This window comes from Dama dama, chromosome 32 (genome assembly GCF_033118175.1).
Source record: "Dama dama isolate Ldn47 chromosome 32, ASM3311817v1, whole genome shotgun sequence".
Classification (NCBI taxonomy): domain Eukaryota; kingdom Metazoa; phylum Chordata; class Mammalia; order Artiodactyla; family Cervidae; genus Dama; species Dama dama.
The window spans coordinates 42,763,679-42,790,802 of record NC_083712.1 but is presented as its reverse complement, the minus strand read 5'-3'; the positions used below and the strand labels follow the sequence as shown (position 1 = coordinate 42,790,802).

The window sequence follows — 27,124 nt, the reverse complement described above, 5'->3', positions numbered from 1 at the left end:
CACATACTGGCCCTCACCCCCTCAACGGTAGGGTCTCTGCCTAAGCTTTCAGAGCACGTACCCAGATTGCAGTCTCTATGTGATTGTTCATCCTCTACAGGAGCCCAAATTAAAGTCCTATTACTACCACCCCCACCCCTGCTGAAACAAAATGCCAAAAAAAAAAAACCCCAAACCCCTCCAAGCCTCATTCTGGCAAAGTAGACTATCTCGAGGCACCCCCCACCCCCACCCCTGCCCGTTGTAGCTTGCCTGATGCTGGTCTGCAGCTCGCCTGGCTCCAATGCACCAGGATATGCCTGACTTGGTCCCCCACTGCCCCTCTCCTGTAACGGCCGTTGGCAGGGCTCTGGTTTGATTAAAATGTAGAAAACTGGTTTGACCTTGGCCATGCTAGCCTTATTTTCCAAACCCTGAATCAGCTCTCACCGCTTAATAAACAAGTGCATGTTTAGGATCAGAATACAGGACACCTGGCCGGGCATCCCACACACTCTCCACGGCCAGCCCCCGGCATCCTCTCCAGCATCCTTTCTCGTCCTCCTCTGTCACCCTCACGGTGCCTGGTCTCCACTAGACATCAACATAACAGATGCCACCGACTGCACCCTGCAAGGTGCCAGGGACCTCGCGAGCTTTGTCTCTCTCTAACCCATAAGTGACCTCAGACGTGAAAGCTCAGCATCATTCAAAAACTTGCCTGAGGTCACATGCCTCATGCCCGGTAGAGCTGATTCAAGCGTCTGCCTTTCCCTACACGGCTCGGCCCTGGCTTATGTGTCCTCTGCGGGGGGTTACCAAATCTGACCGGGCATTCACGATTAAGAGAAAGCTCCAGAACACTAAAACACTTCCCAGTGTCGGGGTGGGCGGGGAGGGAAGGAGTTTCTAGTACAGGCAGCCCCGTGGAGTCAGAGCATCGACTCAGCACCCCCACCTGTATCCCCCCAGCCCAACCAGGGATCTCTGGAGCTGAGAAGACCTCAGTAAGCAAGGGTTCACTTTATAAAGAAGTGAAATGATCTCCCCCACCGGGGCGGCGGAGCTAGGAGTGACTCACTCCAGGCTGGGGCACTTTGCACTGTAGGTGTGAAGGTGGGACCTGCCTACCTCTGCTAACCTGTTCCCACCCCAGCCCCAGGTGCTCCAGCCCCCAGGGCGGCTGGCCCACCTGGCCTGCTGTTTCAATCTCCTGTGTCCAGAGGGGCAGAGTGACTGCTGGAGATTCCAGCAGAACCCCATTTACTCCGCATGTCTTTGTTTAGAATTGTAAATGCCTCTCTCTCCCCGCTGGGGCTTAGAGCTAGTGGATCCTCAGATCCTCGGGGTCCCTTTAATGAGGTTGAGACTAGGGTTTGACAGGAAGACGGTTGGTTCTTCGGGTTCCCCTCCAACATCCGACTCCCAAATTCCTGTGATTCGTTGATGACATCAGGACCATGAATAATCAGCCTGGCCCCAAGCCAGGATGGGCTGGGCTGCTTCCATGGGGGAAATTCCTCCCCCTCTTTGTGAAAAGAGGCCCGCCCCCGCTTGGCTCCTGCGGGGCCCAGTGTCCACTGGGCATCCTCCTGCCTGCCGCAGAGAAGCCCGCCCACCCGGGGCCAGCGACCCCACCCCCTGCCTTGAAATTTAAAGGAGGCCAGAGCCCTGCAGGGAGAGCCAGCCAAGGTCCTGCAGAGCTGGTGCCGAAGACAACGCCTCTGGAGGAGGGAGAAGGCTCCAGCGCGGTAGGTTGGATTCCGTGCCACTCTGTCCCTGGCTCCTCTTCTCTTTCTTAAAAGTCTTTCTGAGCCACCGAAGGAACGTCGACACCGAGGGGGCTGACTCCGTCACTCGGGCCAAAAGTGGGGTTCGCTAGAATCCTCGTCTGTCTGGAGGGAGGTTTCTTTTTGAACGTGCATCCCACTGGGACGGGCTGAAGCGTTCTCGGGGGCAGCGGGTGATCAGGGCAAGAGGGAGGGAACTAGGGATGTGTCTCCTGAAGCAGAAATCTCTGCTCACCCAGGGGAAAGTGAAAAGGGTGATCCAGACGCGCTCTGAGTAGACGGTGGGCACCGCTCGTGACTCATGGGCAAGAAATGTGAGATGGGCTGATGGGGTCAGAGCCCAGAGACTCCCAGGGGCGGCTGAGCCCACGGGGAAACTGAGGCGGGGCTGGGCAGGGAACAGCTTGCCCACAGAGGATTCACCGGGTGGGAAGTGCTGGGTGAGGGGAAGGGGGGAAAGCGTCAGAACGAAGCCTCTGGGGTTTTGTCCTCTGGCTTTTTGCCCAGGATGCGAAAGGAGGGCTCTTTGAGGACTTTTCCAATTACAGAGGGAAATAGCACAGAGTCTTCTCTCCCCCAGGCTCTCTACAGGGACTGTATCGGGCTTTCTAGGCTTTCACTGTTATTATCTTTATTTTCTTAACCTCCCAGGGAGGGAGGGAGGGAAGGAAGCAAGGCACTCTCAGGTAACTGATGACAAGCTCAAGCCCAAAGCCGTGTGGCGGCGGTGACGGATGTGGATGGCAGTGGTGGCCTCCCGCAGCTGGTGGATGACAGAAAAAACATTACGTGTGTGTGTGTGTGTGTGTGTGTGTGTGCGTGCGTGCATGAGTGTGCAAGCCCATGAAGAAATTCTGAAATACAGTCGCTAAGTGGAGTTTCCTCAGAAGGGCTTCCTAGCAAGTCTTGCCCGGGGGCAGGAGACGTCCCAGGATCTGGACGCTGACTGGTCCAGAATCAATAGATGACGGTCAGAGGAGCTGCCGGGTAAGAGCTTCTCGTGAGAGCAAAGTCAGACCTGGCGCCAGCAGAGACGCCGCAAATACTGAAATAGGAAGAGCTCCATCCTGCCCATCAACTTATTGCACCTAAAATGTTCTCAGAGACGCCAGCCTGCAATTGCTGGCTCTTGTCAAATGGTCCAGGCTCTGTGTGGATGCTCCGAGACCGTCTCAGTTTATTTTATAAACCGTCAGATCAGAGTCTCCCAACAACGCTGCTCTCTGTGGCTTCTGCACTGGCCTGGGACAGTTCCTGCTTCCGGAGGAACAGAAATGATCCCGTGATTAGTTTTCGCTCAGGGAAAACTCAGGGATCTGGGGACCTAGCATGTTGGTGAGCAGAGCTGGTGATCAGTACATTTCAAACGACTGTAAAGAGCAACCCAGCCAGACCCCTGGCGGGATGACTTGAAGCCGTCATCACCTGAAAGGCTTTTTGTGAGTGGGTGGCCAGGCCCACAGGCCATCTGGGGAGTCACTGCCCAGGTGTGGCCTGTCTCTACTTCACCTCCAGGTATTCTGGTCCCGCCTGGGGTTTTACAGAAGCGTGAGGGGCCCTTGGGCTAGACTGTCGTTTGAGAGGAGCAGAGCTGGCTTTAAACTTCCAAAGCTTCCAGAGGGTGGGCAGACTATCTTGGGTCAGAGGCCGAGGGGACAACATGGTTCATGGAATGAATAGTAGGCTTGCTGTGTGTGCTAAGTCACTTCAGTCATGTCTGGCTCTTTGGGACCCCAGGGACTGTAGCCTGCCAGGCTCCTCTGTCCATGGGAGTCTCCACGCAAGAATACAGGAATGGATTGCCATGCCCTCCTCCAGGGGATCTTCCCCACCCAGGGATCGAACCAGCATCTCTTATGTCTCCTGCATTGGCAGGTAGGTTCTTTACGGCTAGTGCCACCTGGGAAGCCCGACAGTAGGCTTAGTTACAGTCAAAACTCAAAATCCATGTGCTTCTCTGAATACTGAATATCTGGGGGAGGGAGGAGGGAACATTTGTGTCTTGAGTTGAAGTGTTCAGTTTCAATGACTCCTGGGCATATGCAGTCTCAGAATAAAATCCCTTTTTCCTATGAGTGATTTTCCGCCTTGTTCTGATAAGATGGCCAGGGTGGACAATGAGTTATTGGAATACTCTGTTCGTTCCTTCTTTGGGCTGTTTTCTTTGCACAGAGAAAAACTGTGTCCCTAGTTTCAGGTGGTAAACCTCATTCTAGTCAAACAGCTCACAAAACCAAGGGCTGGGTCTCCAGTGGAGCCAGATTAAAAGGTGAGGAGGATTCAGACTCACAGAAAGTTCGAGCTAGAAAGAATCTTCTGAACCATCTGCCCTAGTCCAACCCCCAAGTCCAGGCACATGGTCTCCTGCTATTGGCCTAAGCGTCTACTTACATATGAAGAGAGAGCACGTTTTCTTAGTCATACTTTGTGCATTTTATATTTCACTTTCCCGTCTGGGAAAAAAGACTTCTATAGAAGGGCATAGAGGGATAGATAAACAAACCTCTTGATCTCTTGAAAGTTGAGAGTTAAGACAAAGGGAAAAGGGACCAGGTGCTGGGCCCACAGCGGGCATTTTATAAACAGTTTTGAAGGCACAACCCAGGCAAGTTCTGGTTTTGATCCTGATTCTCCAGCAAGCGATAGCAGCAGTTCTTCCTGGGGAACCGGTACAACTGGGGGGTCTTCAGCAGCTGTCCATGCCATCCATGCCAACAGCCGTGATCTGGAGGGTGAGTCTTGGCCACAAGTCCAGCTGAGCTGCACAGGGTGGCTATGCAGTGCTCCACAGTGGCTTGGAGAGGTTTGTTTGGGACTTGACCTCTAAGACCTCATTCCGCTCGGAGCTGCTGAAAGCCTACTTCAGTATCAGGCTAAACCCAGATACTGGGGAGCCTTGGCATGAGATCCTTTTCTGCTTATTGAAAGTAAAAATGAAGTTGCTTAGTTGTGTCCGACTCTTTTCAACCCCGTGGACTGTAGCCTGTTAGGCTCTTCCGTCCGTGGGATTTTCCAGGCAAGAATACTGGAGTGGGGTGCCATTTCCTTCTCCAGGGGATCTTCCGAACCCAAGGATCAAACCTGGGTCTCCTGCATTGTAGGCATACGCTTTACTGTCTGAGCCACCAGGGAAATTTTATTCTGCTTATTACATGGCCGTAAATATTCCTTTAACTTCAGTTCAGTTCAGTTCAGTCACTCAGTCATGTCCGACTCTTCGTGACCCCATGAACCACAGCACGCCAGGCCTCCCTGTCCATCACCAACTCCCGGAGTTTACTCAAACCCATGTCCATTGAGTCGGTGCATGCCATCCAACCATCTCATCCTCTGTCGTCCCCTTCTCCTCCTGCCCTCAATCTTTCCCAGCATCAGAGTCTTTTCAAATGAGTCAGCTCTTCATGTCAGGTGGCCAAAGTATTGGAGTTTCAGCTAGACATTAGGGAATCCAAGGTGGCCTTCTCCTCCAAGGCACCTACATCCTTAGAACTCTTGGGCTTTTCAAGCCACACTTCCCCCTAGGAACGCCCTCCTAGGGGCGCCCTCCTCAAAGGGAGAGCCTGGGGTGTGTGACTAGCACTCCTTTGCACAAGGAAAGGTGTTTGCCCTGATGGTTAAGGGGCTCTGGCTGCTAGCTGCTGTGGGACCCCAAACAATGGTCCCATTTAAGGGCTTTGTCAGTGACACCCCTCCAGAGCTTGGCTAACTCCCCCTTTGGTTTGATAAACAGACTGCATAGCATCCATTCCAGAAAGCCGACCAGCCCCCACCTCATCAAGAGTGAGCTCCATCCCCTCCTTCACATCCCAGTAGGACCCCTTCTTCCTCTGCCCGCTCGCCTCCACCTCCTATCCCACCTCCACACAGCACAGTGTTGGTGGCGCTGAGCTAGGGTTGGCTAGCTATTTGTCTGCCCCCTACTGAGGCTATGAGGTTTTTATAATTTTATTTATTTTATTTTTGGTTGCACTGGGTCTTCATTGCCTCACTCAGGCTTTCTCTAGCTGAGCGAGGGCTCCTCCTTGTTGCAGGACATGGGTTTTTCACTGTGGCGGCTTCTCTTGTTATGGAGCACGGGCTCCAGGGCACACGGGCATCAATAGCTGCAGCTCATGGGCTCTAGAGCATGGGCTTAGTAGTTGTGATGCAGGGCCTTAGTTGCTCCAGGGCATGTGGGATCTTAGTTTCCGGACCAGGGATCAAACTTCACGTCCCCTGCATTGGCAGGTGGATTCTGATCCACTGCGCCACCAGGGAAGTCCTAGGCTCTGCCGTGTTGAGGATGAAGTTCCTGTGTCTTTATACGGCATACTCGTGCCTGGGGCATGGTTGGCGCCCTTGCTTGGTGGTGCTACAAAGTAAGTCATCGCCTGTGAATTCAGGAAGGAGCAGACCAGAGAGCCGGGGCTTCCAGTCGAGGTGGATGGGATGAGAGATCTGATGGCTACCAGGAGGATGGCCCCCAAGCCCTCTGGTTAGAGATCTTTGTAGGGGCACTTCCTTGAAGGTGTGGGGAGTGGGCTTGGGAGGAACCTGAACCCAGCAACTGACTAGGAATAATCTGAAACAGAAAGCCCACCAGCCTCTGGCCTTTGCTGGCTATTCACAGGTCGTCCTATTCACAGAAAAGAGGAACTCGCTTTATTTGGCAGCAAGAGCCTAGGCCTGCCACATGAGCTGGGGGGAAAGAGGGGGCTTTGGCTTTGTTTTGTTTTCTGAGAAGTTCTGATTTCCTCCTTTTTCTTGCCTCATGTGTGTGGTTTTCAAACACACGCGTGGTCCGCATCAGATGGCCCTTATCAGCATCGAGGGCCTGACTTTCCAGCTGCCTTGGCCGAGAACTCCAGCTTCCTCTGAGAGTCCTGAATAGCCCTGGCGTGTGTGGTATAAATAGGCCTGGGAAAGGCAAACAAAAGAAAAAGATTGAAAATAGGATAAAAGACACTACCCCGTGATCCAGGAAGTACGGGCTCCTGTTAATACTGATCTGTGCTTACAGACGAAGGGCAGAAAACTTGATTTCAGTCATCAAGAATCGGGGTACAGGTCACCGCAAGATGTTCGGATGATCTAGGAGGCGGGATTTGGTATTAACACTTGAACTCAATGATGACCCCATAGAACTTGGCTTCCTTTCTAGTCCACGTTCCAGGGAGAGTCTGTAAACTTTGGCCCTCCTTCTAAGGGCACTCCTGGCAGTAAGTACAGTTAACTATGCTGGACACCAACTGTTCAAAGGGGCTTTACCTGCTTCTCTCCTAATTGCCAGCACTATCCAGCTGGTGGAAAGGATGGGACCACTAGAAAACCGGGAACACACACAGACGGTAAGAGGAGGTTGGAGGGACTACGCTCCTTGCGTTCCGATTGCCACTCCTCTCCATCAACAACTCTGTGCACATTCAGAACACGACAGGCCAGCATCAGGACCCAGTAAGAGTCGTGGAAAGAGCAACGGGGGGTTTTCTATAGGGCCGGTTGTCCTGAGTCCCGACACCTCCCTTCAGATGTGTGGCATGAGAGCAGGTTCACTACATTTTTTTTGAAGTTCGAGTCTCTCATCTGTTAAACAAGAGATAATATTGACTTAAATGATTTAGTGGATGCCTGACAAGCGTCAGCACTCCAGGACCTGATGAGTAAATGGCATTCATCCAGACGCATTTCTCAAAACTATGCTATCACGTCACTTTCATGTGAGTCTCATAAAAGGTGGACAGTTTCCGCATAGGGTGATAACGATGAACATCTCCGATCGTCTTTTCCTGATTCAAGTGTGTTGAAATCTGGAGGGGAGACTGCAGAATTGCTGGGTGATGGCGTATTTCATTACTCGTGATGATGTTTGCATTAGGGCGTGGAGGGAACACCAGAAACAGCCTCACTGAAGAACAAGACTCTTAGATTAACATGCGATTGCCGTTTGCTGAGATTCAAACTCAGGGATCATATCTCCTTGCCCTGACTCACGGGGTTAGCTTTGCCAGCTGCACTTTGCATTTTCTTCACAAGGATCTAAGTTTCTCTTCTTCTATCGGAGGAGGAGGCAGGATGGGCTTCCTTTTTTCCCAGACCCACACTGCACTCCCTGAGGCCCTCCAGATAAGCAGGGTTACCTGGCAGAGGGTGGAGAAGTTCGGTGATGACGATGCTCAGGATAGATTGTTTTGAGTAGGTCAATGTCGTATAAAACTTAGACACAGGTCATGTGCCTATGGGGGCTTCCCAGGTGGTGCTAGTGGTAAAGAAACCACCTGCCAAGCCAAGAGACATGAAACATGGGTTCGATTCCTGAGTTGTGAAGATCCCCTGGAGGAGAGCATGGCAACCTACTCCAGTATTCTTGCCTGGAGAGTCCCATGGACAGAGAAGCCTGGTGGGCTACAGTCCACGGGGTTGCAGAGTCAGACACAACTGAAACGGCTTAGCACACATGTAGACATATACCTGTATTTTAAATATGCTTTGCAGAGAATTCCATCGTGAGTAATGAAGCAGAGATGTGGGAGTGGGTGGGAGGTGCCAGGAGAGGATTTTATTCTATTTACCTCATTGGAACCGATCCAATTAGATAAGAAAGACATCTCTCTTGTTCCTTAGGTATAAAGAATTCTGTTCAGGAAGAGAGAAATTAAGCTTTCACACACAGGAAATTACCTTTAAAACTGTTTTTTAATTGGCATATAGTGGATTTACAATGTTGTGTTTGTTATAGTTATAACTATAGTTATAGTGATTCAGTTATACATACCTTCATTCTTTTTCAGATTCTTTTCACATATAGGTTATTATAGAATATTGAGTAGAGTTCCCTATGCTGTACCATAGGTCCTTATTAGTTATCTATTTTATATATAGTAGCGTGTATATGCTAATCCCAAGCTTATTTACCACTCCTCTCCACCTCCCATGTCCCTTTTGGTAAAGAAGTTGGCTTTCAAAATCTGTGAGTGCATTTCTATTTTATAAATAAGTTCATTTATATAATTAAAAAAATTAGATTCCGCATATGAGTGATATCACATGATATTGGTCTTTGACTTCACTTAGTGTTATAATCTCTAGGGAAGAGCTAAGAATGGTTTCTGTGATGGCAGTTTTAGAAAATGGTTTCTATTCTGAGAGCATAAACTCTAAAAAAAAAGTGTTAGTCTCTCAGTTGTGTCTGGCTCTTTGGGACCCCACGGACCGTAGCCCTCCAGGCTCCTCTGTACATGAAATTCTCCAGGCAAGAATACTGGAGTGGGTTGCCATTCCCTTCTCCAGGAGATCTTCCTGACCCAGGGATTGAACCTGGGTCTCCCGCATTGCAGGTGGATTCTTTACCCTCTGAGCCACCAGGGAAGCCCTATGAAAAGGAGGACCCATATAGGTGGAAGATGGGTATACAGCCGTGACCCATAGAGCTAATGGTTCCACCCTGGGCTCTGACGTTGGTGCCGACACAGGTGCACTTTTCTGTGGGAGTTCAGCCCCAATTTCCAAAGCCTGTTTCCTCATCCCATCTCACCACATCTCTTGTCCTGACTCAGTGACAGGCCTTTGCTGTCTCAGGGAGTTCTGACCTTCTCTTTTCTAATTTGTTGGCATCCGTCCGGGGGATAGTGGCTGGGTGGGGGGAGGGAGGGTGATGTTTGTCTTAAAGCTGTGAGTCATTTTGGAGTACTGGTGTTCTTGGAGACTGACTTTCTCTTACTCAGATTTCCAGAGAGAGACTTTGCAAAGTAATAACAAACCAAGGCTCCTCTTTGCCAAAGATTAAGTGAGAACGCCTTGCATGCTTGCAAAAATTGAATAGCCGTATCAACTGAACTTTATCTTTCCCTTGCAATTTCCATGGTCCTCCAGCTGGCTCAGTGTTTCTGCTTTGTTTTTGCTGCCAAGAGTAGAAGCAGCTTTAACATCCCGGCAAATGTGCTGTTTGTACCTAGAATCAGAGAACTTGATTGGTTGGTCCCGGATCTTTACTGTAGGTCACGTTATGGGATGTGGTGGAGTGTTTACATGAAAGCTCTCCTCCCCACATGTAAGTGTTTCACAGACCACACAGCACGTGCACACTCAGAACAGCAGAAATCACAAGGCGTCAGCCCTGGAGGAAGCCTTGAGAGTCTAGCCCACTTGGTTTTGCATCCCTGGGAGCAGATTTGATGTCTCAAATCAAAGATGCTTTTTGGAAGGGCAGCACATTAATTTTTTTTTTTTTTTTTTTGGCCATGGCGAACAGCATGTGAGATCTTAGTTCCCCTACCAGGGATGGAACCCATGCCCCCTGCAGGGGAAGCCCAGAACCCTAACCATTGGACTCCCAGGGAAGTGCCAACACGTTCCTTTTAATACAGTCAAACCATATGCGAAGGAGGGTGTCGGTGCTTTTGCTGATAGCAGGCCTTTCGGGAGCAGGTGGTGGGAATGGGTCATGCGAAGGGCAGGGAAAGACCCTGAGGACAGCTCTCCACTGCAGCCCCCAGGCCCTTCCCCCGGCTGTCCTGCTGCGGTTCCCATGGCCTCGCCCCAGCCAGACTCCAGGGCCCATCAATCAGCATTCCCCCTGCCACCGCCGCAGAAAGGAGTCCCGCGCTTCTGGCTGGCGAGATCGGTTTCCCAGCCACAAAGGCACCTTTGGCTCCTGGAGACCAACCCTCCTCCCTAGTGACCAGACCATTGTTCTCCCCCAGAGCAGTCATCACTCACGGCTATTCAGAGGCCAGAGAACAGAGTCACTTTGTCTCTGCAGCCAAGCAGGGCCCTGCGTGGCTTCTACGCAGATGGCGGGTTGGGGGGAGGGGGCACCCTGGAGGCGGAGATCCCAGGCTGGTCCTCCACAAGGATGCCCACGGGTACAGCCTGCGAATCCAGGCCACGCTTTACCCCCGACGTGTCCTGATGTTTCTAATCTGCACAGATTCTTTGTCAACTTGCTGAGCTCTGGGTCTCCAGAGGTCTGTCCACGTAGCCTTTTCCAAATCTGCAAAAATTGACTTTATGTGCCAAGGTGGGCCTGCCAGGGCTGGGGCCTTGGGACCTTGGGGACCAGCGATCTTGGAATCATTCCATATGCTGCTGGTGACTCAGGGATTCTAGTCCCACAAAAGCCAGCCATCCCCATCCCTGTGGCTTTCTTTTTCTTGTCTTTCCTCCCTCCCTCCTTTCCTGCCTTGCTTTTTTTTTTTTTTTTTTGATGTGGACCTTTTTTAAGGCCTTTATTGAATTTGTCACAATATGCTTTGGTTTTTTGGCTACGAGGCATGTGGGATCTTAGTTCCCCGACCAGGGATTGAACTCGCACCTCTGGCGTTGGAAGGCAAAGTCTTAACCACTGGACCGCCCCACCCCCCCGGCCAAGGAAGTCCTTTCTTTGCTCTTTAAGTTTTTTGATTCTGGGAAACTATTAAATACAGTAAGAGAAAGGGAACACACCAAAAAGATGACAAGTTTTGGATTTACAAAATGAGCCTGCAAGAGACTTCTGGTGCTTTATTTCTCAAATCTCCCCTCCTACCAGTCTCACATGGGCGGCTCTCCCTTTGGTGGGAACTTGTGGTCCAGGGTTGAGGTCCACAGCTCCCCAGGGTCCTGAGTGCTTCCTGAATCTCCGGGGTCACTCGGTCTTTGCCCAGACACTGACCCGAGATCTCTGCACCTCCCTCCCCACAAAGGCAATGCCAGGACGCGATTTGCCTCCTTGTCTCACTCCCTTGTCTCGGGAAGGCGCTGACTGTAGGCAGGATGACTCATTTCTTTGTCATCCTCTCGCCCTACTCGGCCATCCAGCTGTTCCCATCGCTTCCGTGCAGCAAGGATGGAACGTCCCATGGTTTGTGTCAGGCTCTTTGGCCCTGGGTCAGCTCCAGGCCTCGCAAGGCCAGAAGAAGCAGAGGAAGATAAGGACTGACAGAAGAGAGACAGGCTCCGACCGTCCCAGAGCAGAAGACAAAAAGATGCCCCTTCTGCTGAGTCTTCAGTTGCAAAAGGGTCTGAGGCGCTGCAGCTGTTGAATCCTTTACCCTCAGCCCTAAGTGCATCCCTCCCCACCTCCATCGGGCCCCCTCCCCCCCCCCGGGGGCCCCCTCCCCTCATCTGTCCAATGAATGCAAAGACCTTAATGCTCCTCTTATCACTTGGCAATTTTCCAGCATCTAGACTTCTGCTCCATGTAGGGCCCTTTCACGTGCCCCTTGAATGTGCCCCTGGGGGCAGGCCAAACTGGAACAAGGACCCAGATCCTGGCTTCTTTCTGTTTCTTGTGCGGAGCGGGAGGGGCGTGCTGGTTGGCAAGATGCCCTCTGAGCCCGAGGAATCTGCCCGGATGGTCCCGTCCCCGCCTCCTTCTCCCACAGCTCCGCGCGCGCCTTGCCTGTCACCAGTGGCCCCAGAAGGTCGCTGGGGCCCAGAGCGGCTCCCGCCAGCCTCTGGCTCCTTGTTTTCTCACCCTTGCTCTGAAGGGGACTTGTGGCCATGTGAGAGGACAGCATCTCTAAGGGCAAAGGAGCCCGAGCCAGCACTGGGGTCAAAGTCCTGGGCGCTCCGAACCAAGCGGGGCCCTTCGGATGCTTGGGATGAAGGTGGGGGGCAGGGATGGGAGCAGAGTTGTTGTGACTGAGGGGAAATGAGTCAAGGGAAGAAGAGCCCTGGTTTCATCCTTGCCGACGAGGGAGCAAGTGAGGCTGCCAGACCACAAAATAACACCCCAACCAACTAACCCACTGTGAGAGGCTGAGGGCCGGAGCCCTAGCCAGGACCAGGCAGACGGAACCAGGGATGTGGAGTCAGGAAGATTTGAGTCCGAACACCCAAACCAGATGCCGTCCCTCCTCTCTGCAAAACTGCACTTCACAGGGCCTGAATATTAAAGGAGGCCAGCTTCCCAATGGAGCAGGGAGGCGGTGGTGGAGGAGACTTCCCTTTGTTGGACAAGGAGACGTGGAAGTCCTCCGGGACTGGGCTCAGGCCATCTGAGGAGAGCTGGCTCTGAGATGTGCCAACCCCAGATCTCCTATGATTTCCTCTAAAAAAGTCAGAGAGCGGACATTGCTGTGGGTCCATCTAGTCAACCCCAGGGCAGGTGCTCACTTCAAGGGAAACCAAGGTAGTGCCCTGACATCCTGGGCTGCAGCCAGGGCCAGAGGTGGTGTCAGCCTTCAGCCCACAGAGATGTCTGAACAAAGCCATCTTCTGGCAACCTGTGTCCATCACTAGATGCATGGATAAGCAAGATGTGGTCCATTTACTCAGTGGGACATCATCCAGCCTTAAAAACAAAGGAAAGTCTGACTCATGTTACAGCATGGATGGACCTGAGAACATCATGCCCAGTGAAATAAGTCAGACACAAAAGGACAAATATCATGTAAGTCCATTTACATGAGGCACCTGGAGTAGTTGGATTCATGGAAAGAGTAGGTAGGATGGTGGTTGCCAGGGGAATAGGGATTTGGGGTTTTCGGGGTACAGAGCTTCAGTCTGGGAAGATGAACGTTTGGAGTTGGATGGTGGTGATGGTTGCACAGCAATGTGAGTGAATTTAATGCTGCTGAACTTACACTCAGAAGTGGTTAAAATGGGAAATATTTGTGTTCTGTGTATTTAGCCACAATAACAAATGTATACATGAGAACAAAAACCCCATCTGCCAGATGCTGGCCGCGGCCTCTCCTGCCCCGGGAGCCAATGCTGGGAGGACCGCCTGGCTCCTGAATTCTGCTGCCCGCTTGGACCTCTCACGTCTCCCGCTTATTTCCCCCCTTCTTCCAGACTTTAAGGGACGCCCCGAGGAAATGATGAACGCCATGAAGACAGAGTTCCTGTGTGTGCTGCTGCTCTGCGGAGCCGTCTTCACGTCACCCAGCCAGGTAGGTGTGCACTCGTGTCTGTGCTGGGACACAGCGGGACACACTCCCCTCGGTGGACGAGGTTCGAGGTCCAGGCTTCCGGCGGGAACCCTGCGCACCATTCTGACTTGAGTAAGCTCCGCCGCTGCGTGGCTTCTTTGGAGCTATTTTTAAAGGATTTGCTTGAATGAATCCATGAAGTATCTTTTTTTTACAAGTTTTTTTGGCTGCGCTGGGTCTTCATTGCTGCACTGGGGCTTTCTCCTTTCTCCAGTTTTGGAGAGCAGGGGCTTCTCTCTAGTTGCAGTGCACAGGCTTCTCATTGGGGTGGCATCTCTTGGTGCAAAGCATGGGCTCTAGGTGCACCGGCTTCAGTAGGTGCAACAGAGATGCTCATAAGTTGTGGGTCTCAGGCCCTAGAGCGTGCAGCCTTCAGCAGCTGCAGCTCCCGGGCTCTAGAGCACGGGCTCAGTAGTAGTGGCGCATGGGCTTGGTTGCTCCGAGGCACGGGGGATCTTCCCAGACCAGGGATCGAACCTGCGTTGGCAGGTGGATTCTTATCCACTGTGCCACTGGGGAAGTCAGAATCTGTGAAATGTTTATAAAAGCGCAGGCATTGTGAGCAAGCTGCCCATGTATTGTTTACCATCTAGTTAGGACGTGGTCTCCGAAGATCCCCAGCAGCTAAGAGCATCATTCAGGCCAAGGGCATGCATGATTCAGGCCAAGTGAGCAATGCCCAACACAGCAGGATTTTAGAAAGGGGAGCGTGTGGATGGTTACACGGAGGAGGTGGGATGAGGGCACACATCCCCACTAACCCACAGGTAGCTATTTTCATCTGCAATTAAAATGAAATGAAACTTAAATTCACTTCAGTCACATGACATATGAGTGCTCAGTCGTCAGGTGTGACCAGTGGCTGCTGTATCGCATAGCACGGGTATTAAACATTTCACTACTCAGAACGTCCTTCTGGACAGGACTAGGCTAGAAAGGGAAGAAGGATCAGAGGGGAATCCAGGTGTGGACATTGCACCTGGACCAGTTACCTGAGAGGAGTGCTCTGGACAGGTGGGTTGATGGCAGTCTTCTGGTTTGACCACCTTTATTCTTCAGACACCTGCGTGTGCCGACTCTTCTTCCACCCCTGGTTTCTTTGCAGGAAACTTACAGACGACTCAGGAGAGGCGCCAGATCGTATAGAGGTGAGACGCTGCTGGGGTGGAGGGTGGTCCACGGAGGCAGGGTGAGGGTCAGGGTCAGGGTGCCTGAAGCTCCAGCGGGGATTTTCTTCCACGTGACCTGCTTACTTAAGCTCCGTGAAAGCCAGAGTCTGCAGACATGCCTGTGCCCTCTCATCACTCACACAGGCACAGGTGTGCTGGCCAGGTGTCAGGACGCCAGGCAGTCACTCACTGCTGGGAGCCCAGTGTCCCAAAGACCAGTTATACAGATGAGAACAGAGCCCGGAGAGCCTGAGTGACTTGCCCAGGGTCACACAGCCACCAGGCCGCAGGGTCCTCCAGGGCCTTTCCCTGGGCTGTGAGCCCCTCCCCGCCGGACTCCACTCAGCATCTCTGTTAACTAATTTCTCTGTGCCTCCGTTGCTTCAGTTGGTAATTCAGAGATGACCAACCTGGGTTATACTTTATTTCATGGCAGTACTGTGGGAAGACCTTCTTTGTAAGGCCGTGTCTAGAGTTGAGGCTAAAAATGCATGCACCATTTCCACTAGGATCCCAAGAATAAAAAGATGCTTAGGCCCGAGTGTCTTGAATCTGATAGGAAGAACTGCAGGTCCCATATCACCCCTCCTCCCCCAGGATCTACTTGCTTTGGGTCTGGAAGGCTCTGTAACACCTGTTTAAGGTGGAAGCTTCCCCAGAGTGAGTCACGGCTTAACTCTCACTGCCCTCACCGTCAGACAGCGCGGCCTTTCCTGCCAGCACGTCTCGGCACCAACGGGCCGCTGAAAGAACAGCAGTGCCACTGACAGTGAGCTCATGTCACATCTTCAATCCACTAAAAGTGACAGATTCTTTGAGCTGGCATTCGGATTTGCAAACAGAGAGAGAAAAGGGGAACACCTATTAATGGGACTCTTTCAACTATTTTCATTATACCAGAAATACTAACGGAAGTAGCACATTTTCTGCACAGACTAAAATATTACTTTTCTTTGTTTGGGGCCAGAATTGCATCATCTCAGTGTGACAATACTCATGTGAATCAAAAGTTCTGGTAGGCAATTGCAAACATGTGCCTCTTTTTTGATGAATTAAAATGAAAAATTAGAGTATTACTTTATGAATGTGTCTTGATACATAATTTCTTTCAAAATAAGGTCCCATCAGAGGAAAAACAATTAGAGAGGTCTTTGCTAATTGTTTTTCTCAAGTGGGTTTCATGGTTCACGGAAACTAACAAAATGAGACAGTAGAAATATACCATTGTATTATTTATTTCAAGAAAATAACTGATTTCCATGGGAAATTAAATGTAAGGTCACACAGTCATATGGAAAATAATATTGGCACATCCCCCTAATAAGCTGGATTTGAAAGTGGTTTTGTTTTTTTTTTAATGAAAGGGGTCTTTGGTGACAAAAATGGGGTATTTGTTGTCTTCTGCTGAAAGCAAGGAAGGAATAAAGGATGGGTTTTCCTGAGAGTGAGCAGGGCGGAAGAGGGGAGGCATCAGTGTGGGGTGAGTCGGGCCCTAAAGAGGCCGGCCTGTCTGTGGTTACAGTGACCTGCAGAGATGAAAAAATGCAGATGACGTACTTCCAACATGAGTCCTGGCTGCGACCCCTGCTCAGGAGCAACCAGGTGGAGCACTGCTGGTGCAACGGCGGCCGGGCCCAGTGCCACTCGGTGCCCGTCAGAAGTACGTGTCCCCCCAAACCGGGCCGTGGGCCTCGGGCCCATTCCCACGGCCCCGCGGTCCAAGCCCTGTCTGTCACGATCCCCAGCCCACCCAACCCTCTAACAGGGCCTCAGGCACACTCTGCCTTAGGCCGAGGTGAAGGTGTGAGGCCGTGGGCCTCACTTTGCTCATCTGTAAAATGGGAGAACAGTCATATAGACTCTGGGGTTAGCTGCAAGGAGTCAATGAGTTTGGTTTTGGTAAAGTGTTCAGAATTGCGCCTGCGGGGAGGGTGCCCTCTTCAACTTTGACTCATGTATTCTTGGGGTGCCTGGAAAGTAATTTGGGGTCCCCTTGCTTCTACTTGACAGGTTGCAGTGAACCTTGGTGTTTCAACGGGGGGACGTGTCGGCAGGCCGTCTATTCTTCAGATTTCGTCTGCCAGTGCCCAGAAGGGTTCATGGGGAAGCGCTGTGAAATAGGTGAGTGGTGGGCGTCTATGAGATGAGGACCTACCAGGAAATCCCACCTGCAAAATGATCCAGAAAGGAGAGCAAAGTGTGGGGTGATGAGGGAAGGGTCGGGGTGGGGTGGGGTCACCCGGGGGTGGTTAGAGCCCCAGGATCGAGTCTGAAGCCTGGAAAACTAAATGAAAAGGGGACTCACACGGGATGTGCCGTGTGTCCCGCTTCCCATCAGACACCACCGCCACATGCTATAAGGACCAGGGCGTCGCCTACAGAGGCACGTGGAGCACGGCAGAGAGCGGGGCTGAGTGCGCCAACTGGAACAGCAGCGGCCTGGTCATGAAGCCTTACAGCGGGCGCAGGCCCGACGCCGTCAAGCTGGGCCTTGGGAACCACAACTACTGCAGGTGAGATGGCTGCCTCCCCCCTAGGAGGGTTTCCTCTGGCGAGAAGCTGGGACAGTCACGCAAAGACCTGTGCCAGGGTTTCCAGAGGAGCAGAACCCATAGGAGGTACCCGGACACAGAAACACAGATATACATGGTCGTGGTAGTTCAGTTGCTAAGTCATGTCTGACTCTTGTGACACCTTGGATAGTAGCCCATCAGGCTCCTCTGTCCATGGGATTCTCCAGGCAAGAACACTGGAGCGGGCTGCCATTTCTTCTGCAGAAACTGATATCTATATATATAGCTATAGACACATATGTATCTATGTATAGAGATGTAGATACATTTCTATCTACATAAAGAGATTCATTTTAAGGAACTGGCTCACGTGACCATGGTGGGGCTGGCAGGTCTGGAATCCGTAGGCAGCCCCCTCCCCAAGCTGGAAACTCAGACCCAAGTTGACACTGCAATGTGAGACAGAATTTTTCAGCTTTTGCCCTTCATATGCCTTCAACTGATTGGATGAAGTCAGCTGACCTACGTGAACCACATCGACACATCCCTTCCCAGCACCGCCAAGGCTGGTGTTTGATCGAACAACTGGGCACAATAGCTCAGCCAAGTTAACACATAAAGCTCACCAGCATGGTCTACCGCTTGTCAACGCGGCAGCCATATGCACCTCTGTAAACCGTGTTTAATCTCCCAACAAAGGCGATTACAAGGTCATACCTCCACCCAACATGATCTGACTCTCCTGGGTACAACAAACATAAATAACTCTCTCCCCATAAGACAGTGAAGAGTCCTTGGCCTGAGAAACAGGCTTAACTTCACTTCCCCTGGCCTTCCTGGCTGATTTTTCAGAAACCCGGACCAAGACTCAAAGCCCTGGTGCTACATCTTCAAGGCAGGGAAATACGTCTCTGAGTTCTGCAGCACTCCAGCCTGCGCTAAGGGTAAGTGCAGCCTCCCCAGGGCCCTGCGGCCTCACGGAGTCCCAGGGGGGTGGGGTGGGGAAGGGAGATCTAGGGAGATCTGGAGGACAAGGCTGACGGTCCTTCTACAAATGAGGAGACAAAGGACTGAAGCGGTCAGTCACTTTGGCATCAGAGGAAGGAAGTCAAGAGGCTTAGGTCCTCATCAGGCTTGGCCTCTAACTAGCTGTCTGACCTTGAGCCGATCTCTGCACCCTGCTGACCCTCGGTTTCCTCGTGGCCAGAAAAGATGGGGCTCTACCGGTGGTTTCCAGTTCTTTCAAGAATACGTGCAAGTTCTCTCTTTTTTGATTAATGGGCCTTATTTCTCAAGATCGCGCTCTGTCTCTAAAGACTTCTAATGTGAGAAAACTTCCCAGATTTAAAAAGTACTCAGCTACAAAATGGCACCATGTGTTCAGTGGTGCTTTCCCAAATAATGATGCTACTTATCACAATCGTGTAAAAATATGTTTCAAAGTTCTAAATATACATGTATAAAAAGGCACATTCAGCCTACAAGTGACGCTGATAGACTTGTGATTTTGAGAGCTCTTTAGAGTAACTCCCACTCTGGAGGAGGGCATGGCAACCCACTCCAGGATTCTTGCCTGGAGAATCCCATGGACAGAGGAGCCTGGCGGGCCACAGTCCATGGAGTCGCACAGTCAGACACGACTGAGCCGCTAAGCAGAACAACGTACAGAGTGACTCTAAAGCATCCTGCCCACTCCCTAGATCTGGTATAAACTGGGATTCACTGGGATTGATGATCTCAAAGGCCCCTTCTCAATAGGTTACTGGTGCGTGCTAGGGTACTGCGTCAGTTTCAAATGGGTAGAAAAGAGGGTAAAATGGGGGCTAATACTCAGCATTTGAAGGTTCATACTCTTGCTTCCCTCCCAAGTCCAGTAAATCCTCCAAGGCCCTGGCAGACAAAATCCGAGAAAACTGGGTCTGCACACAGAAGCCCCCAGATTGACAGCAGCCTGTCAAGTAGAAACAAGGAAACCCCTAACAGCCTTCCAAGCGGTTCCAGGAATAATCAATCCCCACTAGCTGAACTGGGCAGCCTTTCCTGAACCTGAATATCCCTTAAGACAGCCCACTGATGGGGAGGCTGGCACCAGGTGGAAGCCGCTGACCACCCTGAGTGAATGCACCCGAAGGAGAGAAAAGGGCGAGCTGGGGGAGGGCTGGCCACCACCGCCCCCCCCCCCTCCCCCCGCGCCGCCTCCCCCGACCCCGCACCCCAGGCCGGCAGCCCCAGGCTTCAGGCCCTGTTGCAAACTCCCACTTGCTGCTTCGGCACTTCAGCAGCTGTGTTTCAGTTTGGATTTCCTGCGTTCCAGTTGCAGAAGAAGATGGGGACTGCTACACTGGAAACGGGCTGGCATACCGCGGCACCCGCAGCCGCACCAAATCTGGGACCTCCTGCCTCCCGTGGAATTCCATGTTCCTAACGAGCAAGATTTACACCGCCTGGAAGAGCAACGCGCAGGCCCTGGGCCTGGGGAAGCACAACCACTGCAGGTGGGCCGCGTGGACCCCCGGGGGGCATGTCCGCGCGGAGGGCGGGGCGGGGCCGACGCGGAAACTCACACACGAAGGTCACGTGGGTGGGAGGGACCCGCTGCTACGGTCTGACCCGTATCCCAAGTTAAGAGGGGCTGCCCTCACCTGCTCCATCCTCCGGAGGCCCCTTTATTCCATCCTGGGGGTTTTCTCCCAGCTGTGCTGGGAGATGACAACAAAGTGCAGAAGATAAGAATGATTTCCTAGGTGGTGGTGGGGGAGCCCAGGGCTCAGGGTCGTTCCCCCGCCCCCCACCCGCCCACCAGTTGGGCCGCCTTCCCCTCTTCTCTGGCTTGTGATGTGATTGAAAACCGTCTCTCCTCACACCCAGGAATCCCGATGGGGACGCCCAGCCCTGGTGCCACGTGTGGAAGGACCGCCAGCTGACCTGGGAGTACTGTGACGTGCCCCAGTGCGGTAAGACTGGCTCCTCTCACCCAGCATTATTCTTGCCCGTGTCCTCCGCCGCTTCCCACGTCTGGGAAGCTGTCTGGTTCAGGCTACGCAGCGGTCAGCTTTTCAGGAAGGCCGGACCTGGGTGGGGAGGGGGCTTGCCCGGCTGAAGCCCTTGGTGGATGGCGACGCTGTTGGGCAGGTGATGGGAGGGGCAAGAGAAAAGGAAAGGATGCAGCCGTTTCTCATGGATGGCATCGGGCTCCAGGCTGCTCTCTGGAGATGCCTTGTTAGTAGGGATGGCGGCCAGGATGTGAGGAGGAGGGAAGCAGAGGCTCCCGTCACTCTGTACAGAGGCCGCAGAAGCGCAGCCGTGGGTGGAAACCCGGGTTCCCAGACGAGACACTGGGCTGGGGCTTGGGGACCTCGCCCACGCCCGCAGGACTGACCCCCCACTCCATCCTGCCCTCCGCAGTCACCTGTGGCCTGAGACAGTACAAGCGGCCCCAGTTCCGCATCAAAGGAGGCCTCTTCGCCGACATCACCTCCCACCCCTGGCAAGCCGCGATCTTCGTCAAGAACAGGCGGTCCCCGGGAGAGCGGTTTCTGTGTGGGGGGACCCTGATCAGCTCCTGCTGGGTGCTGTCTGCCGCCCACTGCTTCCAGGAGAGGTAGGGATGCGCGCCCAGCGGGCCGGCCTTCCCGTTAAGGCCTCGACCAGGCCGGATACAGAAGAGCATCCTCACGCCCGTTTCTCCGTCAGGTACCAGACTCACCATCTCAAGGTGGTCCTGGGCAGGACATACCGGCTGGTCCCTGGAGAGGAGGAGCAGATGTTTGAAGTAGAAAAATACATCATCCACAAGGAATTTGATGAGGACACTTACGACAATGACATCGGTAAGATGTCCGGCTCTCCCTGGCTCCAGTTAGATCCCCCAGACCCACACCGCCCACCTCCTCCTCCCAGGCCCCTAGCCCCTCCCTCCTCTCCCCGGAAATCCCCACTTTCTTCCTCAATCCCTCTCTCCCAGCACTGCTGCACCTGAAATCGGACTCGCTGACCTGCGCCCGGGAGAGCAGCTCCGTCCGCACCATCTGCCTCCCAGACGCCAGCCTGCAGCTGCCCGACTGGACGGAGTGTGAGCTGTCCGGCTATGGGAAACACGAGGCCTGTGAGTGGGAGGAAGTCACTGTGCCATCCTGTCTGTCTGGGGGCAGCGTGGGGGGCGGGTGCTGACTGGAGAGAGGAAAGAGCCATCCTGAGAGTGTCCAATCCAGCCCTGGGGCAGGCTTCACCACTATGATAGTCTGGGCAGATTCCTGCTAAGTGAAGCCCCGCCATCCACCCTCCTAGCCAATGGCCCAGTCGGTCAAGAAAGAGGTCTAAGTGGCAGGAGGGCTCTAAGGGCTGAAGATTTCAAGGAGGTTTTGTAAGACATGGAGCGAGCTTAGTTAAGGGTGTGGTTCCCGGACTCTGCCTGCTACCCGGTAGCCCTCGCTCTGCACCTGGTGAGCCCTGTGATCCAGGCGTGGATTTTTCATTTCATGTTGCTCCAAGCCTCAGTTTCCTCATTGGTAAGAAGTGAATAGATTGAGGCTTAAATGAGATATTAGGTTAAACCAGTGGTTCTCAGCTAGGGTTCTCTTGCCTGCTAGGCAACATGTGGCAATGTCAGTTATTGTGACGACTCAGGGTGGAGGTTTATACCCACGTTTAGTGGGTCGAAGCCAGTGAAGCTTCCTGGTGGCTCAGATCGTAAAGAATCTGCCTGCATTGCAGAAGACCCTCCTTTGATCCCTGGGTCGGGAAGATCCCCTGGAGACGGACATGGCAACCCACTCCAGTATTCTTGCCTGGAGAATCCCATGGACAGCGGAGCCTGGTGGGCTACAGTCCATGCGGTCGCAGAGTCGGACATGACTCTAAGCACGCATGCACACAGAAGCCAGGGGTGCTGGTAGACATCTGCAATACACAGTGCAGGCCCCTGCAAAAACTATTACCTGGCCCCAAATGTATGTCACTCCTGCTGCTCTTGAGAAATGCCTGGGTGAAACTCTATGAAACTGCCATTTCTGTAGCAAAAGGTTAAAATATGGGCAATTCCGTAGGATTCAACTTAATACATGTAAAAGATTAATCAACGTTAGCTATCATTGAAAAGTTCAGGTTTCTCCTTCCAAAAGGTTTCTAGATAACTTTCCGTAAAGCCACAAGCTGCCTTCCCTGCTCTCTTCCAGGGTCTCCTTTCTTTTCGGAGCGGCTGAAGGAGGCTCACGTCCGGCTGTACCCAGCCAGCCGCTGCACTTCCCGCCACTTGTTTAATAAGACCGTCACCAACAACATGCTGTGTGCTGGAGACACTCGGAGCGGTGGGGACCACACAAACCTGCACGATGCCTGCCAGGTACGCGCGGGCGGCCCTCCTCTTCTGAGCCTCCCCCATCCAAGGGCAAAAGTGTCCCTCGGCCAACTGGTTCTTAACCAAGGGAAAAAAAAGTTATAGCCAGAAAGCAGTGATTCATCTGGGCGCGGGGGATGGGATCTAGATGAGAGCCTCAGAGAATAAAGCAGTTGGAGCCAAGATCAAAGTCACACAAACTGAAGACATCTAAACGGCAGTAAATTTCCCCAATGTCTGCACCGGAACCCCTGCCTGGTACAGGATTTCCTGTAAGCCTAGGCAATTAAATGGCTATCAAAGTGATGGACAAAGCCACGCAAGTTAAGACAGCTTTGGCTTCTGTGGGTGCTGGGGAATCGGGGTCTTTTGGGTAGCAGGGGAGGAATAGCAGCTCCCTGGAAATAGGAGAGAGATGATCTGTGAGAAAGAAATTTTAGGAACTTGCATTCAGCCCCCTGATGAGGTTTCCCCCGGGAAAGCACACTATTACAGGGTCTCTTGGTTGGCGTCCCCATCAGAGCTGGTACGTACTTGTATTTCATGATAACTCTGAGTCTGAGACACAGACCGGTGTAAGGTAGGACCTAATGGAGCAAAGGAACCCTCAACGCGGTGCTGTTTTCACGTCCACTGTGCTCCGGGCTCTCACTGAGGCTGGGAGACCGGGGCATGGCTGGAGGCAGTAGGGCTGGGGTCTTGCACTGAGGGCCGTGGGCTCAGTTCTGATGCGGGGATCACACCCCCATCTCCCCCTCTTGCCTCCATGACAGCCTCTGGTCTCTTTTTCCAAGGTTTTCTCAGACACCTCCACCACCTAGCTCGACAGTCATAAAAGGTTGTGTGCAAAGTGAAACCATGATCTATCAGCTAGTGTCAAGTTAAAAACAACTCAGCTTGATTCAATAAGACAAAAACAGCTAACAATTACCAAGAGTTCTACTAAATGCCTTACATTGTTCTCAAGAGCTTTTCAAGCTTTCTTCCAGTTAATTCCCATAACCTCATAAGGGAAGTACTATGATTTCTATTTTAGATTATTATTATTTAGTATCATTCAGGAAAGAATACTGAAGTCCAGTTGCCTGGGGCCGCACAGCTAGTGGTGACTTTACAACCCAGTGGGGACCAGGTATCGCTAGTGATAAAGAATTTGCCTGCCAGTGCAGCAGATGCAGCACACCAGGGCTCGATCCCTGGGTTGGGAAGATCCCCTGGAGAAAGAAATGGCAACCCACTCCAGTATTCTCGCCTGGAAAAAGCCCATGGACAGAGGAGCCTGGCGGGCTACAGTCCATGTGATTGCAAAGAGTCAGACACGACTGAGCACTTGTCAGCACTGTCTGAGCTCAAGTCTGCTTTACAACAAAACTACAACCTAATTCCCTAATGGTCCAAGATCGGGGAGTAAAATTTCCCTCCCTGAATCTGAGCATGTTGAAGGATACATATTAGTGCCATGTATTAGCTGTATGTAGAATACATATCAGCAGTACAAATATTCACCCTAACATCCCCCCAAAGAGTCTGCATTTTTGCACACAGCTGACCTCTTTCCCCCTTTTGCAGGGTGACTCGGGCGGCCCCCTGGTGTGTATGAAGGACAGCCACATGACCTTGGTCGGCATCATCAGCTGGGGCCTGGGCTGCGGGCAGAAGGACATCCCAGGTGTGTACACCAAGGTGACTAACTACCTGGACTGGATTCAAGACAACACGCGACCGTGACCAGGGACACCCCGTTTTCCCCTACATCACAGAGACCCTGCTTCTCCCACCTCTGAAGACTTACCGTGGCGGGGGCTTCTTCACACAGCGGAAGTGGGGGGAGGATGTAGTTTCACAGGTACTTTTCCATTTTGGAAGTTTTCAGGGCTTAAGGGCTGAAACGTCCTGTCAGACGGGAAGATGGATAAACGCCAGTCCCTCATGGAAGACCACTCCCCAGGGCGGAAGCCCGCTTTCTCCTCTATGCACGTGAGCATCTTTGGAAAGGGGACCACAAAGATGAAAGCATGTCTCAGTAGGCAAAGATAACTCGAGCCTTCAGGAAAGAAGGGTTAGATGTATTCTACTAGAAATAGAATGTCTATTTATAGTCCCAAGGAAGCCCAGCAGGAACCTCCTACCAAGGGATGGGCTGGCTGGCCAGATCAAGTTCCTCGACTCCAACCCTTAAGTCAAGTGTTGGGCTTTCCTTTTCTCCCACTGCAGGTCTTGGAGGGAATCCTGTTTGTGTACAGTGTAATTCTTTTTCTTTATAAGTTTCATCATAGACCCAGGAGACACGTATCATTTTAGTAACTGATAAACTAGGCTCTAGCATATTTATATCACTTCATTTTTGTTTGTACTCTGTCACCACTACCTGTATGATACTGTACTGGAATAATAAATTCTGATGTATTTTTCACATATTTTCCTGAATGAGAGTGGAATCTTTCTGTTAACACACAGTACCTTCACAGCTTTTATTCCTTACTCTCATCCACATTCTTTGAATCATTGGGAATGTTTCCTTTCATTGGCTTCTCAGGTGCTGCTAGTGGTAAAGAACCCACCTGCCAATGCAGGAGACATGAGAGGAGAGTTGGTTCCCTGGGTTGGGAAGATCCCCTGGAGTAGGAAAGGGCAACCCACTCCAGTATTCTTGCCTAGAAAATCCCATGGACAGAGGAGCCTGGCGGGCTACAGTCAGTAAGGTCACAAAGAGTCGGACACAACTGAAGTGACTTAGCATGCACACATTCAGAGTAAGTGCTATAAAAGGTAAAAGGAAAGAAAGGAACTCTTGGTTTGACAGGGAAATGGGGATCCAGAGAAATAACAAGGCAGGGTGGAGATGAACCACAAGATGGTTTGCCAGAAAGTTTTGCTGAAACTCAGCTCAGGAAGGATTTAAGAATCTTAAGAACTTCCCTGGTGGTCCAGTGGTTTAAGACTCTGTGCTCCCAATGCAGCGGGCCTGGGTTCAATCCCTGGCCAGGGAACTAGATCCCACATGCCACAACTAAAGATCCCACACGCAGCAATGAAGATCTCCTGTGCTGTACCTAAGACCGAAAAAGAGTGAAACTTAAGGAAAAAATAGAATTGGGTAGGCTTTTCAAAAATTGAGCAAGATTTGGACTGGTGGAATGAGAAAGGCACTCTTTTTTAAAATTTTTCTTAAAACTTTATTGAAGAATAGTTGATTTACAGAGTCGTGTTAATTTGTACTGCACAGCAAAGTGATTCGGTTATACACATATATACATTCTTTTTCGTTTTCTTTTCCATGATGGTTTATTACAGGATATTGACTGTATTTCCTGAGGTAAGAAGCTACCACTGCATGAAAATCTACAGATCTGGAGGGCAAGAAAGGCAGGGGAGTGTGGGGAGGAATTGAGTTATGTTTTTTCCAAAGTGACGTTCATGAAGAAGAACATAGGTTGGAATTAATGACAGCACTTTGAATGCTAAACTGAACTTGGACTTAATTCTCTTGGCAGCAGGGAGCCGCAGACATGTGGGGTTTAGGGAAGCAATGGACCAAGCGAGGCTCAGGGAAGATCTTCACGGGAGGGGAGTGGGTGGGGAGACACCCCGGACAGGAACTCCAAGGTAAAAGAGGAATGAGGGTCAAGAAGATGCTGACACAGATTGGGACTGACATATACACACCGCTATGTGTAAAATAGATAACTAATAAGGACCCGCTGTACAGTACATGGAGCTCTACTCAAAACTCTAATGACCTACATGGGGAAAGACTCTAAAAAAATAAGAGCGAATATATGTAAATATATAACTGATCCACTTTGCCATATACCTGGAACTAACACAACATTGTAAATCAACTATATTCCAATTAAAAAAAATTTTTTTAAAGACTTCACTCCCAGACCAGTTCACACAAGTATGTTACTTAAGCAATGCCACTTTCCGCTTCTCTTAGACTTTCTTGCCCCTGGCTGCTGCCTGACAGTTCTTATCACTGACACCCCAAATCTCAGAATAAACCTGATGATGCAAGGCTTGCTGTTGGGTTATGTGCCGACAGTTCCTTGGAGCAAACGTGGTCGTAGTTCTCTCTCTCTCTAGAGAGGCGGTCAGAACTGCTCAACTTAGAAGTTCTTAAAGGAATAGTTTCAACTCACAAAAGGAAGAGAATCTAAGGCCCAGAAGCTTGATTCCAGCGGTAGGGGTAGTGGTGGGGAGGGGGCCACTGATTTCTCTGACAATGCTCGGTCCCTGGACGAGTTCAATAAACTCAGATCACAGAAATGTAAGTCACAGATTTCCTGATTTCAGCCTGTGAAAGGGGCAGGTTTTGTCTTAGGTAGATGTACACCTTAGCCCTCTGGGGGAGAACGTGGCTGGAAGACAGTGGTAAGGAAGACCCCTGTAACTGCAGCTACGGTCGGAGTTCTGCTGGTTTCATCCCCTCCCCCCTTGCAGAACA

The 27,124-nt window shown here is 51.6% G+C and overlaps 1 protein-coding gene and 1 non-coding gene across 2 annotated transcripts; both read left to right on the top strand.

Annotated features, from left to right (window-relative positions):
- Window positions 1-1,590: 1,590 nt before the first annotated feature.
- On the top strand, window positions 1,591-25,094 carry PLAT (plasminogen activator, tissue type). The gene is made up of 14 exons (XM_061134561.1): window positions 1,591-1,730; window positions 13,524-13,621; window positions 14,766-14,808; window positions 16,352-16,489; window positions 16,840-16,950; window positions 17,168-17,342; window positions 18,195-18,286; window positions 19,657-19,837; window positions 20,211-20,296; window positions 20,748-20,943; window positions 21,036-21,172; window positions 21,307-21,447; window positions 22,517-22,683; window positions 24,247-25,094. The coding sequence occupies exons 2-14, from the start codon at window positions 13,547-13,549 to the stop codon at window positions 24,403-24,405; spliced, it is 1,701 nt and encodes a 566-aa protein (XP_060990544.1). The 5' UTR covers window positions 1,591-1,730; window positions 13,524-13,546; the 3' UTR covers window positions 24,406-25,094.
- A 499-nt stretch (window positions 25,095-25,593) lies between these two features.
- TRNAG-CCC (transfer RNA glycine (anticodon CCC)) lies at window positions 25,594-25,667 on the top strand. The gene has a single exon. It is a non-coding gene; the product is annotated as a tRNA-Gly (tRNA).
- The last annotated feature ends 1,457 nt before the right edge of the window (window positions 25,668-27,124 follow it).

Bases quoted from the DNA above. Each gene is read 5' to 3' on its own strand.
- PLAT (XM_061134561.1), top strand. From the start codon at position 13,547: ATGATGAACGCCATGAAGACAGAGTTCCTGTGTGTGCTGCTGCTCTGC. The intron at 16,951-17,167 runs GTGAGTGGTGGG...GCTTCCCATCAG, and splicing joins GGGGAAGCGCTGTGAAATAG to ACACCACCGCCACATGCTAT. The intron at 19,838-20,210 runs GTGGGCCGCGTG...CCTCACACCCAG, and splicing joins GGGAAGCACAACCACTGCAG to GAATCCCGATGGGGACGCCC.